The 18,772-nt window shown below is 33.0% G+C and overlaps 1 protein-coding gene across 2 annotated transcripts in view; it reads right to left on the bottom strand.

The window, feature by feature from the left end:
• Positions 1 to 2,886: 2,886 nt before the first annotated feature.
• Positions 2,887 to 18,772, bottom strand: part of LOC135130764 (leucine-rich repeat and calponin homology domain-containing protein) — a 64,270-nt gene continuing 48,384 nt past the window's right edge. Inside the window, exons 5-8 of one of the 2 annotated variants that reach the window (XM_064058185.1) lie at positions 11,877 to 12,474; positions 11,682 to 11,819; positions 11,546 to 11,623; positions 2,887 to 3,857 (exon numbers count right to left, since the gene is read on the bottom strand). In XM_064058185.1, coding sequence (XP_063914255.1) covers positions 3,729 to 3,857; positions 11,546 to 11,623; positions 11,682 to 11,819; positions 11,877 to 12,474 — 943 coding nt within the window. In that variant the 3' untranslated portion in view covers positions 2,887 to 3,728. Of the gene's footprint in view, positions 3,858 to 10,492; positions 11,362 to 11,545; positions 11,624 to 11,681; positions 11,820 to 11,876; positions 12,475 to 18,772 lie in introns of those variants that run through there. The other variant, XM_064058184.1, reaches the window with a different exon arrangement.

The following is an 18,772-nucleotide window of genomic DNA, read 5'->3' as shown; positions in this document are numbered from 1 at the left end:
TGTGATGTCAGAAATTGTCATAAAATCATTTAAAATAGACACTTGTGGGCCCCGAGATTCTTTAATCATCGTTTTAAACAATCAAACAAGTATGAATTTGCAATTAAACTCCGCCCCTCGATCAAGCGACCAATGAAAATTTCGTCACAATTGAGAAATGGGCGGGTGGGTGGGGCTAAATTAATCATTGTTTTTTTCCTTAATTTATATGTAGTTTTCTTTTAAAAACGCGTTACTTAAAACATCCGAGTGGAAACAGTCGGAACCACAAGACATTCGAATTTTTTTAATCATCTTTTTAAAGAATCAAACAAATATGAATTTTGCAATTGAGCTCCGCCCCTCGATCAGAGAACAAATGAAAAATTCGTCACAATCGAGAAAGGGGCGGGTGGGTGGGGCTTAATTCATCATTCGTCATAATCATTCAAAATTGACACGTGTAGTGTCCGAGATTCCTTAATAATCTATTTAAAAAAGACACTCGGGACTCCGGAGATTCTTTAATCATTGAACAAATATGAATTTTGCAATTGAGCTCCGCCCCTCGATCAGACAACAAATGAAAAATTCGTCACAATCGAGAAAGGGGCGGGTGGGTGGGGCTTAATTGATCATTGGTTTTTCTATATATATATATATACGTAGTTTTTTTTCCACAACGCGTTACTTAAAACATCGGGGTGTCCGAAATTCTGTCATAATATTTTAAAATAGAAATTCGTGGCCCTCGAGATTGTATCATAATCATTTAAAATAGACACTTGCGGCCCCCAGATTTTTTCATAATCTTCTTAAAAAAGACACTCAGGACCTCCGAGATTCTTTAATCGTCTTTCTAAAAAGAAGCAAACAAATATGAATTTATTTTGCAATTAAGCTCCGCCCCTCGATCAGAGAACAAATGAAAAATTCGTCACAATCGAGAAAGGGCGGGTGGGGGGGCTTAATTTATCATTGGTTTTTCTTAATATATATATACGTAGTTTTTTCCCCACAATGCGTTACTTAAAACATCGGGGTGTCCGAAATTGTGTCATAATATTTTAAAATAGAAATTCGTGGCCCTCGAGATTGTATCATAATCATTTAAAATAGACACTTGCGGCCCCCCAGATTTTTTCATAATCTTCTTAAAAAAGACACTCGGGACCTCCGAGATTCTTTAATCGTCTTTTTAAAGTATCAAACAAATATGAATTTATTTTGCAATTAAGCTCCGCCCCTCGATCAAACAACAAATGAAAAATTCGTCACAATCGAGAAAGTGGCGGGTGGGTGGGTCTTAATTAATCATTGCTCATGATCATTCAAAATTGACACTTGTCTTGCCCGAGATTCCTTAATAATCTTTTTAAAAAAGACACTCGGGACTCCGGAGATTCTTTAATCATTGAACAAAATATGAATTTTGCAATTAACCTCCGCCCCTCGATCAGACAACAAATGAAAAATTCGTCAGAATCGAGAAAGGGGCGGGTGGGTGGGCTTAATTTATCATTAATTTTTCTAAATATATATATATATACGTAGTTTTTTTTTCCACAACGCGTTACTTAAAACATCGGGGTGTCCGAAATTGTGTCATAATATTTTAAAATAGAAATTCGTGGCCCTCGAGATTGTATCATAATCATTTAAAATAGACACTTGCGGCCCCCCAGATTTTTTCATAATTTTCTTAAAAAAGACACTCGGGACCTCCGAGATTCTTTAATCGTCTTTTTAAAGAATCAAACAAATATGAATTTATTTTGCAATTAAGCTCCGCCCCTTGGTCAGACAACAAATGAAAAATTCGTCACAATCGAGAAAGGGGCGGGTGGGTGGGGCTTAATTCATCATTGGTCATAATCATTCAAAATTGACACTTGTAGTGCCCGAGATTCCTTAATAATCTTTTTAAAAAAGACACTCGGGACTCCGGAGATTCTTTAATCATTGAACAAATATGAATTTTGCAATTGAGCTCCGCCCCTCGATCAGACAACAAATGAAAAATTCGTCACAATCGAGAAAGGGGCGGGTGGGTGGGGCTTAATTGATCATTGGTTTTTCTAAATATATATATACGTAGTTTTTTTTCCACAACGCGTTACTTAAAACATCGGGGTGTCCGAAATTGTGTCATAATATTTTAAAATAGAAATTCGTGGCCCTCGAGATTGTATCATAATCATTTAAAATAGACACTTGCGGCCCCCCAGATTTTTTCATAATTTTCTTAAAAAACACACTCGGGACTCCCGAGATTATTTAATAATCTTTTTAAAGAATTGAACAAATATGAATTTTGCAATTGAGCTCCGCCCCTCGATTAGACAACAAATGAAAAATTCGTTACAAACGAGAAAGGGCCGGGTGGGTGGGGCTTCATTAATCATTGATATCTTTTCCTTGATTTACATATAGTTTTGTTTCAAACATCAAGGTGTTCGAAATTGTGTCATAATACCGAAGAGTATGGGGATCGTACCCGAGAAGGACAAGAAAAAAAAGAACAACTAAGGGGGGTAAATTAAGTTTTTTATGTGTATATAGTTTTGTAATTAAGTCGCGGTGATAAATTATTGGAACGAGGATTGATTTGTTTTATTGGGATAATTACGTCACCAGGATTGTGACGTCACAATGAAAACGAGGTCAGGGGTGGGATTTTGTTTCTATAACGATAAAATATCGGTACCGATAAAATGTGGTCGTCCCTTTCTTTCGCATCTGAAATATATATTTTCGTCCTTGTCATTTCTCGCTTCGTTATCGCTTCGTATCGTATAGGTAGAAACAAAATCCCACCTCAGGTGTGGGATTTTGTTTCTATAACGATAAATTATCGGTACCGATATTTTATCGTTATAGAAACAAAATCCCAATAAAACATCACCATAAGAAGTAAAAAATATTTTTATTGACTGACTAGATACACAATTCAATAAACTGTGCGCCTTAAATATGAGTTTAAATTTCTAAAAACGCAATGTCATTTCTTCGATAAGTACCCAGTCTTTCGCACAGTTCGTCTTATATTGCCTGATTCTTACCGAATTACTTACAACCTAGATAATAATTTACCCTATAAATATATGAATACATCCTTACTTGCATATATACATATAGGCTCTTCGCCCGGCAGTATCCCGGTTCATACTTCACCGAACTCGAAAAGAACACCGAAAAAACGACAACGTTTCTCACAATGACAGCAAGAATTTCATAAATTGACTATTAAACTGTCTCCCCAAAAATCTTTGGCACAAATATTAACCTAGCAGTCTGGTACCAGCGCCATTTTGATTACAACCGTGCCCTATCGGCACGAATTTCGGTTCTAGGCAATTTCTATGGAATGGTCAAATCACAACAATCCCGCGACGCGTTTCGGCCGTTTTGATTCGCAACACCAGGACCAGACGAGATTTTGATTAACTTATTGTCATCTAACGTAGCAAAAAAACACAAGCGATTGAGCAACGGAAAAAGGCGAAAACCGTCGAAGGCCGCTCTCTTTGGAAAACCGATTCTGAGATCAACGTCAACCTCCAACTCTTTAGAATTTGATCGTGGATACTAGGTGGCGGCCGCGGACTAAACGGCCGCCGCTTACGTGGCTAATCTTAACTAAGTTAAGTACGAAATGTGTAAATACGCGCTAGAGTAGAGAGAATAAGAAAAATAAAAGTAAAAAAATAATTCGAGTAAATATGCGAGCAAAATATTGCAAAATGCGCTTAAATTACAGTGGAAATGGAGTGCAGGGGGGATTTGGGACAATGAAATCTTAGTAATTCGGTCACGGTTATTGCAATTTGAACTAGGCCTCTTCCTTCCAGGACGTCGGCGGCGCAGCAGAGGAGGTTCTGGAAAACAAAAAAGAACAACATTAGAACCCACTAGTTCTGGTACACCACAAGTGTGCCGCTTACTCTTAAACTAGTCTTAACTATGATAGAGCGATCTAATTGGTTAGCATATAACGTCAATTTGACATTTGGATTATAGCCGATTTGGTTTTGTCAGGTTGGCAACATATTTAAAATTTTATATGATATATCTGATGTCAAATTCCAATTTTGCACACCAATTCAATAGTTGCCATCTTCTCATTAATTTTTAGGTGCGCTCATGTCAAAATTAACAACTGTGAACTGACACACTAACATTGCTGACAATAATTTAGAATTGCCAACTTACAAATTTGCTTCAATCATATAATAGTCAGTAACCCGGTATTGTTTCAAAAATTTCTCGTTTTGGGTTCAAAATTTTCTGTACAATTTTCTTTTCCTTAATGAATGGATTTGCCCCACCCACCCGCCCCATTTCAGTTGTGATCAATATTCTTATTCGTCGTGAGACGGGAGGTGGAGCTAAATGCAAAGTTCATGTTTTCTACAAGAAATTACAATGTTCTAAGTATCATGTTGTTGAAAGAAAACTACACATATTAAGAGAAAAAAAGACAAAAAGTAAGCCCCACCCACCCGCCCAGTCTCACTTGTGATGAATTTTTTATTCGTTATGAGATCGCGGGGCGGAGCTTAATGGCAAAATTCATGTTTGAAGCACTATCGTATTGTAGAAAAAAGATCACTATGAAAAAAAATTGGAAATCAATATTCTTATTCTCTCAAAAGCAAAGAAACAACTTGAACTATACAAAAATAAAAATTTTATTTATTCACAACTTGACTTTTCTGTAAATTTGTGGCATAAATCGGTAGATCTGGCAACACTGGATATAATTTTAACCTCAAATTGCTCCTTTGGTATTTTAAGTATTTTATTGTTGAAAGAAGGCTGTCTATATTACGAAAAGAAAGTCAAAGGATAACCCCCACCCACCCACCCCGCCTCAAGTATGGTTAATTTTTTTTATTCGTCGTGAGACGGGGGCGGAGCTTAAATGAAAAGTGTCATAACCATTAAAATTGATACACGTGGCCCTCGATATTGTGTCAAAATTATTTAAAATATAGACACTTGTCTCCCCCGAGATTCCTTCATAATCTTCTTTAATCATCTTTTTAAAGAATCAAACAAGTATGAATTTGCAATTAAACTCCGCCCCTCGATCAGGGGACCAATGAAAAATTCATCACAATTGAGACATGGGCGGGTGGGTGGGGCTTAATTAATCACTGTTTTTTCTTAATTTATATGTTGTTTTCTTGGAATAAAGCATTACTTAAAACATCCGAGTGTTCGAAATTGTGTCATAATAATTTATAATAGAAATTCGTGACCCTCGAGATTAAATTGATGCTTGTGACGTCGGAAATTGTGTCATGATCATTTAAAATATACACTTGTGGCCCACGAGATTCTTTAATCATCTTTTTAAACAATCAAACAATTTGCCATTAAACTCCGCCCCTCGATCAGGCAACCAATCAAAAATTCGTCACAATTGAGAAATGGGTGGGTGGGTGGGGCTTAATTAATCATTGTTTTTTCTTTATTTATATGTTGTTTTCGTTCAATAACGCGTTACTTAAAACATCCGAATGTCCGAAATTGTGTCATAATAATTTATAATAGAAATTCGTAGCCCTCGAGATTAAATTGATGCTTGTGACGACGGAAATTTTGTCATGATCATTTAAAATAGACACTTGTGGCACCCGAGATTCTTTAATCATCTTTTTAAACAATCAAACAAGTATGAATTTGAAATTAAACTCCGCCTCTCGATCAGGCGACCAATGAAAAGTTTGTCACAATTGAGAAATGGGCGGGTGGGTGGGGCTTAATTAATCTTTGTCGTTTTCTTAATTTATATGTTGTTTTCGTTCAATAACGCGTTACTTAAAATATCCGAGTGTCCGAAATTGTGTCATAATAATTTATCATAGAAATTCGTGGCCCTCGAGATTAAATTGATGCTTGTGACGTCGGAAATTGTGTCATGATCATTTAAAATGGACACTTGTGGCCCCCGAGATTCATTAATCATCTTTTTAAACAATCAAACAATTTGCCATTAAACTCCGCCCCTCGATCAGGCGACCAATGAAAAATTCGTCACAATTGAGAAATGGGCGGGTGGGTGGGGCTTAATTAATCATTGTTTTTTTCTTAATTTATAAGTTGTTTTCTTTGAATAACGCGTTACTTAAAACATTCGAATGTCCGAAATTGTGTGATTATAATTTAAAATAGAATTTCGTGGTTCTCAAGATTAAATTGATGCTTGTGACGTCGGAAATTGTGTCATGATCATTTAAAATGGACACTTGTGGCCCCCGAGATTCATTAATCATCTTTTTAAACAATCAAACAATTTGCCATTAAACTCCGCCCCTCGATCAGGCAACCAATCAAAAATTCGTCACAATTGAGAAATGGGCGGGTGGGTGGGGCTTAATTAATCATTGTTTTTTTCTTAATTTATAAGTTGTTTTCTTTGAATAAAGCGTTACTTAAAACATTCGAATGTCCGAAATTGTGTGATAATAATTTAAAATAGAATTTCGTGGTCCTCAAGATTAAATTGATGCTTGTGACGCCGGAAATTGTGTCATGATCATTTAAAATGGACACTTGTGGCCCCCGAGATTCATTAATCATCTTTTTAAACAATCAAACAATTTGCCATTAAACTCCGCCCCTCGATCAGGCAACCAATCAAAAATTCGTCACAATTGAGAAATGGGCGGGTGGGTGGGGCTTAATTAATCATTGTTGTTTTCTTAATTTATATGTTGTTTTCTTTCAATAACGCGTTACTTAAAACATTCGAATGTCCGAAATTGTGTCATAATAATTTATAATAGAAATTCGTAGCCCTCGAGATTATATTGATACTTGTGACGTCGGAAATTGTGTCATGATCATTTAAAATAAACATTTGTGGCCCCCGAGATTCTTTATTCATCTTTTTAAAGAATCAAACAAGTATGAATTTTGCAATTAAACTCCGCCCATCGATCAGGCGACCAATGAAAAATTCGTCACAATTGAGAAATGGACGGATGGGTGGGGCTTCATTTGTCATTGTTTTATTCTTAATTTATATGTTGTTTTCTTTCATTAACGCGTTACTTAAAACATCGGAATGTCCGAAATTGTGTCATAATAATTTGTAATAAAAATTCGTGGTCCTCGAGATTAAATTGATACTTGTGACGTCGGAAATATTGTCATGATCATTTAAAGTAGACACTTGTGGTCCCCAAGATTTTTTAATCATCTTTTTAAGGAATCAAACAAGTTTGAATTTTGCAATTAAGCTCCACCCCTCGATCAGAAAATCAATAAAAAATTCGTCACAATTGAGAAATGTGCGGGTGGGTGGGGCTTCATTTGTCATTGTTTTTTTCTTAATTTATATGTTGTTTTCGTTCAATAAAGCGTTACTTAAAACATCCGGATCATTTAAAATACACACTTGTGGCCCCCGAGATTCTTTAATCATCTTTTTAAAGGATCAAACAAGTATCAATTTGCAATTAAACTCCGCCCATCGATCAGGCGATCAATGAAAAATTCGTCACAATTGAGAAATGGGTGGATGGGTGGGGCTTAATTAATCATTGTTTTTTTCTTAATTTATATGTTGTTTTCTTTCAGTAACGCGTTACTTAAAACATCCGAATGTCCGAAATTGTGTCATAATAATTTATAATAGAAATTCGTAGCCCTCGAGTTTAAAGTGATACTTGTGACGTCGCAAATTGTGTCATGATCATTTAAAATAGACACTTGTGGCCCCCGAGATTCTTTAATCATCTTCTTAAAGAATCAAACAATGAATTTTGCAATTAAACCCCGCCCCTCGATTGGGCGACCAATGAAAAATTCGTCACAATGGAGAAATGGGCGGGTGGGTGGGCCTTCATTTTTCATTGTTTTTTTCTTAAATTATATGTTGTTTTCTTTCAATAACGCGTTACTTAAAACATCCGAATGTCCGAAATTGTGTCATAATAATTTATAATAGAAATTCGTGGCCTTCCGAGTTTAAATTGATACTTGTGACGTCAGAAATTGTGTCATGATCATTTAAAATAGACACTTGTGGCCCCCGAGATTCTTTAACCATCTTTTTAAAGAATCAAACAAGTATGAATTTGCAATTAAACTCCGCCCCTCGATCAGGCGACCAATAAAAAATTCGTCACAATTGAGAAATGGGCGGGTGGGTGGGGCTTAATTAATCATTGTTTTTTTCTTGATTTATGTTGTTTTCTTCCAATAACGCGGTACTTAAAACATCCGAATGTCCGAAATTGTGTGATGATAATTTAAAATAGAATTTTGTGGCCCTCGGGTTTAAATTGATACTTGTGACGTCGGAAATTGTGTCATGATCATTTAAAATAGACACTTGTGGCCCCCGAGATTCTTCAATCATCTTTTTAAAGAATCAAACAAGCATGAATTTTGCAATTAAACTCCACCCTTCGATCAGGCGACCACTGAAAAATTCGTCACAATTGAGAAATGGGCGGTTGGGTGGGGCTTAATTAATCTTTGTTTTTTTTTTCTTAATTTATGCTGTTTTTTTTTCAATAATGCGTTACTTAAAAGATCCGAATATAAGAAATTGGGTGATAATAATTTAAAATAGAATTTCGTGGCACTCGAGTTTAATTTGATACTTGTGACGTCGGAAATTGTGTCATCATCATTTAAAATATACACTTGTGGCACCCGAGATCATTTAACCATATTTTTAAAAAATCAAACAAGTATGAATTTTGCAATTAAACTCCGCCCCTCGATCAGGCGACCAATGAAAAATTCGTCACAATTGAGAAATGGGCGGGTGGGTGGGGCTTAATTAATCATTGTTTTTTTCTTAATTTATAAGTTGTTTTGTTTGAATAAAGCGTTACCTAAAATATTCGAATGTCCGAAATTGTGTGATAATAATTTAAAATAGAGTTTCGTGGTCCTCAAGATTAAATTGATGCTTGTGACGTCGGAAATTGTGTCATGATCATTTAAAATAGACACTTGTGACCCACGAGATTCTTTAATCATCTTTTTAAGGAATCAAACAAGTGTGAATTTTGCAATTAAACTCCACCCCTCGATCAGGCAACCAATGAAAAATTCGTCACAATTAACAAATGGGCGGGTGGGTGGGGCTTAATTAATCATTGTTTTCTCTTAATTTATATGTTGTTTTCGTTCAATAACGCGTTACTTAAACTATCCGAATGTTCGACATTGTCTGATAATAATTTAAAATAGAATTTCCTGACCCCCGAGTTTAAATTGATACTTGGGACGTCGAAAATTGTGCCATGATCATTAAAATAGACAGTTGTGGCCCCGAGATTTTTTAATCAACTTTTTAAAGAATCAAACAAGTATGAATTTTGCAATTAAACCCCTCGATCAGCCGACCAATGAAAAATTCGTCACAATTGAGATGTGGGCGGGTGGGTGGGGCTTAATTAATCACTGTTTTTTCTTAATTTATATGTTGTTTTCTTTCAATAACGCGTTATTTAAAACATCTGAGTGTCCAAAATTGACACTTGTACTTCCCGAGATTCGTTAATAATCTTCTTAAAGAAGACACTCGGGACTCACGAGATTATTTAATCATCTTTTTAAAAAATTGAACAAACATGAATTTTGCAATTAATCTCCGCCCCTCGATCAGGCGACCAATGAAAAATTCGTCACAATCGAGAAAAGGGTGGGTGGGTGGGGCTTAATTTATCATTGGTTTTTCTTAATATATATATACGTAGTTTTTTCCACAACGCGTTACTTAAAACATCGGGGTGTCCGAAATTGTGTCATAATATTTTAAAATAGAAATTCGTGGTCCTCGAGATTGTATCAGAATCATTTAAAATAGACACTTGCGGCCCCCCAGATTTTTTCATAATTTTCTTAAAAAAGACACTCGAGATATCCGAGATTCTTTAATTGTCTTTTTAAAGAATCAAACAAATATGAATATATTTTGCAATTAAGCTCCGCCCCTCGGTCAGACAACAAATGAAAAACTCGTCACAATCGAGAAAGGGGCGGGTGGGTGGGGCTTAATTAATCATTGGTCATAATCATTCAAAATTGACACTTGTAGCCCCCGAGATTCCTTAAAAATCTTCTTAAAGAAAACACTCGGGACTCCGGAGATTCTTTAATCATCTTTTTAAAGAATTGAACAAATATGAATTTTGCAGTTGAGCTCCGCCCCTCGATCAGACAACAAATGAAAAAGTCGTCACAATCAACAAATGGGCGGGTGGGTGGGGCTTAATTAATCATTGGTTTCTTTTTTACTGTCAATTAGATGTGCTTTTTACAGTTTAAAAAGTTAATAAAGCTTGTTATTATAAAGTAATAAAAATATCCGGAAGAGATGCATTTATGAACCGGCAAAAATATTTTCAAAATAGCGTCGAGGTTCTTTATGCGTTTAAGTTTGATGTTATTATTTAATCTTGCACGCTCACTTTGTAGTCACGTGATGACTCCATCTTTTCGGTAACCAAACTATAGTAGTATTGTTTCAAATTAAAATGCGTTCTGTTCTGAAATATTTATTGGTTAAGTTAAAGCCAATACGTGGATAAGTACATAACCTTTAATATTTCATAAATATTTCGATAAATTATTATCATAAAATTAACCAATAATCAACTGAATTTAGTCGCCAAAGTTTGTACTTAACAAAAAGTGGGCGCTGTGTCTACGCTACCTGCGACGGTTAATCCACGCGTCACCGATACGCCAGCCACAACGCGTAAAATACAACTAAACCTAACCTTAAAAATACACAACAATTTTGCACCTTTGAAATCCTAACTTAAAATAAAAGAAACCACGATGAAAAACTGGAATAAAAACTTCAACAGTCTTTGTATTTAAATAATACTGGAAATACACAGTGACTAGATACTTTTAGCGTAATACTGAAGAAGGAAGGAATAATGAATACAAAGACACAGCGTACAGTATGCAAAAGCTGAATATACGAAAAAGTAAATAAAATCCTACCCTTTAAAAACGCCCCGCCCATTTTACAAACGCACCAGCATTTATCAAAAATACTATAAAAACGCACAACCCCTTTCCTATACGATTACATAGAAAAAAACAGACTTTTAGGTTATATAGGCACTGGTTACTATGAAAAAATCACAAAATTTCTCCCCCCTCCCGCGCGTCTCGGCCTCAGTTCGGCGGCGGGAAATACACAAGGAAAGCGATGGTAGAAAAGAACAGAGTTAGTAACAGAAGTGAGACTGTGGTGTCTTGCAGAGTCGGCTGCGGTGGCGCCACCGTCGCTGTCTTTACGTCAAAGTCACAGAGAGCCGTTAGCGTATCCAGAAGGCGCGGCAGCCCCCTGCCTGGCAATGCTTCAGTCACGTCTAGGGTGCTGCACAGTCGCCCCTGCAATCATCAACCACAGTCTCACTCACTGGACTTGGTGTTTAGGGGTGATGTGGTTACTGGATTTACTGGATGCTTGACGACGGCTCGAAACCAGTGTGGACGGATCGAGTGAGGAGTTAGTGGCAAGCGGCAGCAAGCATCCAAAAAATACAGTTTTAGTAGAGAGAAACACAAAACTCACCTCGTCGACGCCGATCTTCCGACAGGCTTCGATGAAGTTGTCCACGTTGCGGCGGCAGCGTGCCATGGTCAGTTTTGGCTGAAACAACAACAACGCTATTGTAACAACCCAATTTGAATTCAAGTTGTCCGCTCACCACAGCGGGCGAAGGCACGTGAATGCTCGCCACCGACCTAGGCTTGATATGATTGGCCAGGTGGCACAGCACCACGCCGTCCGTCAGCGCCGGCGCCAGGTCCTCCGGTAACGTCATCTTCAACCTGCTCTCGATAATCTACAACAAACAACAACCCGTTGAAACCTCCCCACTCGTAAACCTAATCCCCCTCACGTTTCTCAGCTGGTTGATCAAATCCGTTTCCTCCCGCGCCTTGTCGATCTCTCTCCTCATCGTGAACGACATCTTCTCCACCGGCACGTCCTTGTTCCAGCTAATCGTCCTATTCCCTTTAACCCCGTTCATCCCCTTGTTGTCGTTCGCCCCGTTCATATACACCCTCCTCCCCGCCATCCCGTTGACGTTATTAACGTTCGCGTTATTGCACGGCGGGACGTTGTCGTGCGACAAAATCCCCGTTTTTCCCTTAACCGGCGACTTCGGTTTAACGTAGTCCTGGATGTACTTGTTCTTGTTGGTTTCGGTGTTGCCGTTGTGCTGCGGCGAGTAGTTCGTCGGGGACTTGTACGGGGAGGACGTGGGTGACGCCTTCTTCGTGTCGTCGAAGACGTACTTGGCGCCGCTCAGCGCCGAATTCAGCGGCGTCGGGTCGGACTTGGAGGTGGCGAGGGAGCTGTGCGACGTCGTCGACGCGTGGTGGGTCGGCGTGTTCGGCTCGGTTTTGTACGTCGTTTGGTCGTCGGGGTTCTTCGTTCGGTATATGGCAGGTACGTCGTGGGCCCGTTGTTGTTTCAAGGCGTCTTTGTATTCCCTGGAAGAGCACGAGGGGAGTTATTTACATGGGTGGCAGAGTTTGGTGGCAAATAGGTGAGTTCGTGCTAAGGTGGCCTAAAAGTGGCGCAGTCATCAGTCGAGATCAAGTCGAAAGTCAAAAAATACAAAGGAATTTTTAGGGGGTGTTAATATGCGGGTTAACATGCGGCTAGCGATGAAAATATGGGAGAAGCAATTAAAAATAATACAATTATTTTGAAACATAATCACAACTATTTACATCACGTGCATAATTTTAAGTTTTTTCTTTGTAATAAGTATGAATAGTTGAATTTTCTGCATTCACGGAGTCTTCGTATTTTCACAAAATCTAATAATCCAATGAATTAAGCATACAAATTTTTATTTGAAATTAAAATTATTATTTTATTAACCCTCATCATTGCAATGATACCAAAAAAAAAAAAAATCGGTTCGAAGAACTTCCCACGCCCCGGAAGTGCAGCCCAACAAATTCCATTTCTTTGAACAATCATAGAAATTGTTTGCGATTTTTATTTTCTGATAATCAATAAAATAAATAAAGTAAAAATCAATAACGTAAATAACATTTTTGACTTTTATTTTTCAATACTAAATTTTTATTTTTTTTGTTCCTTCAGTTTTTCGATTTGCAATTTTTGGGTTTTCGGGTGTAAAATTTTCAATTTTCGAACTTTTCAAGTTCCTCGAGAGTTCAATTTTTCAGTTCTTGGATTTGCAATGGTTCGTTTCGTTTTTTAATTTCTTTATTTTTTGTTTCTTCAGTTTTTCAATTTGCAATTTTTTTTTTACTTTCTCAGTTTTTGAATTTGCAATTTTTCGATTTGAGTTTCCCAAATTTTCTATTTTTAATTTTTTCAGCTTTCGATTTACAATTTTTCGTTTCGTTTTTTTGTCTATATTTTTTCAATTTTTCGATTTGAGTTTCTCCAGTTTTCAATTTTTACTATTTTCAGATTTTCGATTTGCAACGTTAATCGTTTTTTATTTGCTTTATTTTTTCGCTTCTTCAATTTTTCGATTTAAAATTTTTTAATTTTTCGATTTACAATTTCTACCTTTCCATTTTTTTTTCAATTTTTCGATTTTTTTAACTTTTTATCTCTTCAAATTTTTCGTTTGGCAATTTTTCGTTTGAGTTTCTCGACTTTTCAAGTTTTCATTTTTTCAGTTTTTCTTTTGGCAATGTTTCGTTTCGTCTACTTTCTTTATTTTTTTGTTTCTTCAATTTTTCGATTTGCAATTTATGAAATTTTCGGGTGGAAAATTTTCAATTGTCCAATTTTTGGATTTTGTAATTTTTTGATGAGTTCCTTAAATTTTCAATTTTTCATTTTTTCAGTCCTTCGATTCGCAATTTTTCGATTTGAGATTCTCAAGTTTTCAATTTTTAATGTTTTCAGTTTCTGGATTTGCAGTTCTTAGATTTGAGTTTCCCAAATTTTCTATTTTTGATTTTTTCAGTTTTCGATTTGCAATTTTTCGTTTCGTTTTCTTTTTATATATTTTTTCAATTTTTCGATTTGAGTTTCTGCAGTTTTCAATTTTTATTTTTTCGGCTTGTCGATTTGCAACGTTAATCGTTTTTTTTTTTTGCTTTATTTTTTCGCTTCTTCAAATTTTCGATTTAAAATTTTTCAATTTACAATTTCTACATTTCCATTTTTTTTTAATTTTTCGATTTTTTTAATTTTTCGATTTTTTAATTTTTCATCTGTTCAAATTTTCCGTTTTGCAATTTTTCGCTTTGAGCTCCTCGAGTTTTCAATTTTTAATTTTTTCAGTTTTTCGATTTGCAATTCGTTTGTTTTTTTATTTCTTAATTTTTTCGTTTCTTCAATTTTTCGATTTGAGTTCCTCAAATTTTCACTTTTTAATTTTTTCAGTCTTTCGATTCGCAATTTTTCGATTTGAGATTTTCAAGTTTTCAATTTTTAATATTTTCAGCTTCTGGATTTGCAATTCTTAGATTTGAGTTTCCCAAATTTTCTATTTTTAATTTTTTCAGCTTTCGATTTGCAATTTTTCGTTTCGTTTTTTTGTCTATATTTTTTCAATTTTTCGATTTGAGTTTCTCCAGTTTTCAATTTTTACTATTTTCAGATTTTCGATTTGCAACGTTAATCGTTTTTTATTTGCTTTATTTTTTCGCTTCTTCAATTTTTCGATTTAAATTTTTTTAATTTTTCGATTTACAATTTCTACTTTTCCATTTTTTTTCAATTTTTCGATTTTTTAACTTTTCATTTCTTCAAATTTTTCGTTTTGCAATTTTTCGTTTGAGTTTCTCGACTTTTCAATTTTTCATTTTTTCAGTTTTTCTTTTAGCAATGTTTCGTTTCGTCTATTTTCTTTATTTTTTTGTTTCTTCAATTTTTCGATTTGCAATGTTTGAAATTTTCAAGTTGAAAATTTTCAGTTGTCCGATTTTTGAATTTTTCAATTTTTAGATTTTGCAATTTTTTGATGTGAGTTCCTCAAATTTTCAATTTTTAATTTTTTCAGTCCTTCGATTCGCAATTTTTCGATCTGAGATTCTCGAGTTTTCAATTTTTAATGTTTTCAGTTTTCCGATTTAAAATGTTTCGTTTCGTTGATTCTCTAATTTTTTCGTTTCTTCAATTTTTTCATTTGCCATTCTTCAATTTTAGATTTTGCAATTTTTCGCTTAGAGTTTGTCGAGTTTTCAATTTTTAAGTTTTTCAGTTTTTCTTTTGGCAATGTTTCGTTTGGTTTATTTTCTTTCTATTTTTTCTTCAGTTTTTCGATTTGCTATTTATGAAATTTTCGAGTCGAAAATTTTCAATTGTCCAATTTTTGAATTTTTGAATTTTTAGATTTTGTAATTTTTTGATTTGAGTTCCTCAAATTTTCAATTTTGAATTTTTTCAGTCTTGTGGATTCGCAATTTTTTTATTTGAGATTCTCGACTTTTCAATTTTAATGTTTTCAGTTTTTCGATTTGCAATGTTTCGTTTCGTTTTTTATTCTTATTTTTCCGTTTCTTCAATTTTTGGATTTACAATTCCTAGTTTTCAATTTTGTTTTCATCTATCCGTCAATTCATTTGTTCAAAAAAAGATTTTTTAATCGTTATTTTTCGTTCCGCTTTTTATTTTCGTCATTTTCACAATTTTTCGATTGTTCAATTTTTCATTTCTTCAAATTTTTCGTTTGCAACTTTTCGATTTGAATTTCTCGAGCGTTCAATTTTTAATTTTTTCAGTTTTTCGATTTGCAATGTTTCGTTTTTTTTATCTTCTTTATTTTTTGTTTCTTCAGTTTTCCGATTTGCAATTTTTCGAGATTTCAAGTTGAAGATTTTCAAATTTTTGAATTTTTCAATTTTTAGATTTTGCAATTTTTGACTTGAGTTTATCGAGTTTTCAATTTTTAATATTTTCAGTTTTCGTTTCTTCAATTTTTCGATTTGCCATTCTTCAATTGTAGATTTTGCAATTTTTCGATTTACAATTTCTAGTTTTAAATTTTTTTCAATTTATCTATTCTTCAATTTTTCAGTTTTTCATTGTTCTGATTTTGTTTTTTTTTCCAACGTGAAAATTTTGAATTTTTCAACTTTTAAATGTTTAAGACCCGTTTTACAGAAGCTCATTTTTCTCTTCAATTTTTGATTTGCAATTTTTCCATTTTACATTTTTTTTTTAATTTTTCGTTTCGGTTTTTAATTTTCTCAATTTTTTGAGTTTTCAGTGTTTTCATTTTATAATTTTTCTTTTTTTTTCAACGTGAAAATTTTCAGTGTTTGGATTTTTCGATGTTTCTATTTCCAGTTTTTCGATATTCCAACTTTGGGATGTTGCAATTTTTAGATTCTGCAATTTTTCGATTTGCAATTTCACGAGTTTTCAATTTTTAGTTTCGGTTTTTTAATTTCTTTACTTTTTTTTTCAATTTTTCGGCTTTTCAATGTTTTCATTTTATAATTTTATCATTTTTCAGTTTCTCTATTTCCAAAGTTTTTGATTTTTCAACTTTCAGATTTTCAAATTTTTCGTTCTTAAATTTTTTGATTTTTCAGTTTCTCGACTTTCAATTTTTCGTTTCTTCAATTTTAGTTTTCATTTGTAATTTTTCATGTAATAATAACAATTTTAAAAATTGTTTACCTTTTCAGTTTTACGATTTCAGAATTTTTCCATTTTTCAATTCAAGGATGTTAAACTAAATTCATTTATTCGATTTTCCGATCTTTAATTTTTCAATTTTTCGATTATTCAATTTTTCATTTCTTCAAATTTTCGATTTGCAATTTTTCCATTCTTCATTTTTAGTTTTCAGTTTTTCGATTTTCCAACTTTTGTCAATTTTTCGATTTGACCTTTTTTAATTTCTTTATTTTTTCAATTTTTCAGCTTTTCAATGTTTTCATTTTATATATTCTTTTAATGTGAAATTTTTCATTTTTTCTATTTGCGGGTTTTCTGTTCAATTTTGTTTTTTTTTTCATTTTAGATAGATTTTCAATTTTTCGTTTCTTCGATTTTAGTTTTCATTTGTAATTTTTCATATAATAATAACAACAATTTTAAAAATTGTTTACTTTTTCAGTTTTACGATTTTAGAGTTTTTCCATTTTTCAATTCATGGATGTTAAAACTGTTTCATTTATTCGATTTTCCGATCTTTAATTTTTCAATTTTTCGATTATTCAATTTTTCATTTCTTCAAATTTTCGATTTGCAATTTTCCCATTCTTCATTTTTAGTTTTCAGTTTTTCGATTTTCCAACTTTTGTCAATTTTTCGATTTGAGCTTTTTTAATTTCTTTATTTTTTCAATTTTTCAGCTTTTCAGTGTTTTCATTTTATATATTTTTGTAATGTGAAATTTTTCAATTTTTCTATTTGCGGGTTTTCTGTTTTCAGTTTTCGATTGTTCAACTTTCAGATTTTTCAATTTTTGGTTTTTTTCATTTTAGAACGATTTTGAATTTTTCGTTTCTTCGATTTTAGTTTTCACTTGTAATTTTTCATGTAATAATGACAACAATTTTAAAAATTTTTACTTTTTCAGTTTTACTATTTTAGAATTCTTCCATTTTTCAATTAATAGATTTGAAACTTTTTCGATTTTTAATTTTCCAATTTCCCGATATTTAATTTTTCAGTTTTTCCATGTTTTAATAACACAGGTTTTCATCTTCACAATTTTTACGATTCTATAATTTTTCGATTTCACACATTTTAGGTTTTACAATTTTTCGTTTTGCGTTTTCTCTCCAATTTTTCGTTTCATTAGTTTTTCAATTTGCAATTTTCTTTTCCACTTCTTCGATTTTGCATTTTCTCGTTTTTTCAGTTTTTCGATTTTTCAATTTTTTCCGATTTTTTCTTTTTTTCATATTTAGATTTTTCAGTTTCTCGATTTTCAATTTTTCGTTTCTTCGATTTCAGTTTTCATTTATAATTTCATTAAATTTCGATCTGAATGTTTTCTATTTTTCATTTTTTTTTTGCTTCTTTAATTTAACGATGTGCAACTCTTCGAGGTTTCATTTTTATATTAGTTTTTCCATTTTCCAACTTTCGGATGTTTCAATTTTTCATTACTTCAATTTTTCGTTTCGGTTTTTAATTTTTTTTAATTTTTTGGGTATTTCGTGTTTTCATTTCATAATTTTTCTTCTTTTTTTTCAATGTGAACATTTGCAGTTTTTCTGTGTTCAACTTTTAGATTTTTCAACTTTCAGATTTTTTAATTTATCGTTTTTTCATTTTTAGATCGATTTATTATCAATTTTTTCTTTTTTCATTTTTAGATTAATCAGTTTTTCGTTACTTCGAATTTGGGTTTCATTTGTAATTTTTCATGTAGTAATAATAACAATTATTAAAATTGTTTACTTTTTCAGTTTTACTATTTTAGAATTTTTCCATTTTTCAATTAATGGATTAAGCTTTTTCATTTATTCCATTTTTCGATCTTAATTTTTCAATTTTTCGATTATTCAATTTTTCATTTCTTCAAATTATCGATTTGCAATTTTTCCATTTTTTTTTAGTTTTGGAATGTTTCAATTTTTCATTTCTTCAATTTTTCGATTTGCAATTTTTCGTTTCAATTTTTTAATTTCTTTATTTCTTCAATTTTTCAGTTTTTCAATATATTTTTTTTAATGTGAAATTTTTCAATTTTTCTATTTTCTAATTTTAAAAATTGTTCACTTTTTCAGTTTTACGATTTTAGAATTTTAGAATTTTTTCATTTATTCGATTTTTCGATTTTTAATTTTTCAATTTCTCGATTTTTAATTTTTCAGTTTTTCCATC

The sequence above is a fragment of the Zophobas morio genome, unplaced genomic scaffold (genome assembly GCF_036711695.1).
Source record: "Zophobas morio isolate AGI-343-1 ecotype UQ-CSIRO unplaced genomic scaffold, CSIRO_AGI_Zmor_V1 ptg000018l, whole genome shotgun sequence".
NCBI classification, from domain to species: Eukaryota; Metazoa; Arthropoda; class Insecta; order Coleoptera; family Tenebrionidae; genus Zophobas; species Zophobas morio.
The sequence above is the reverse complement of the archived record's forward strand: the minus strand, read 5'-3'. Positions and strand labels throughout refer to the sequence as shown.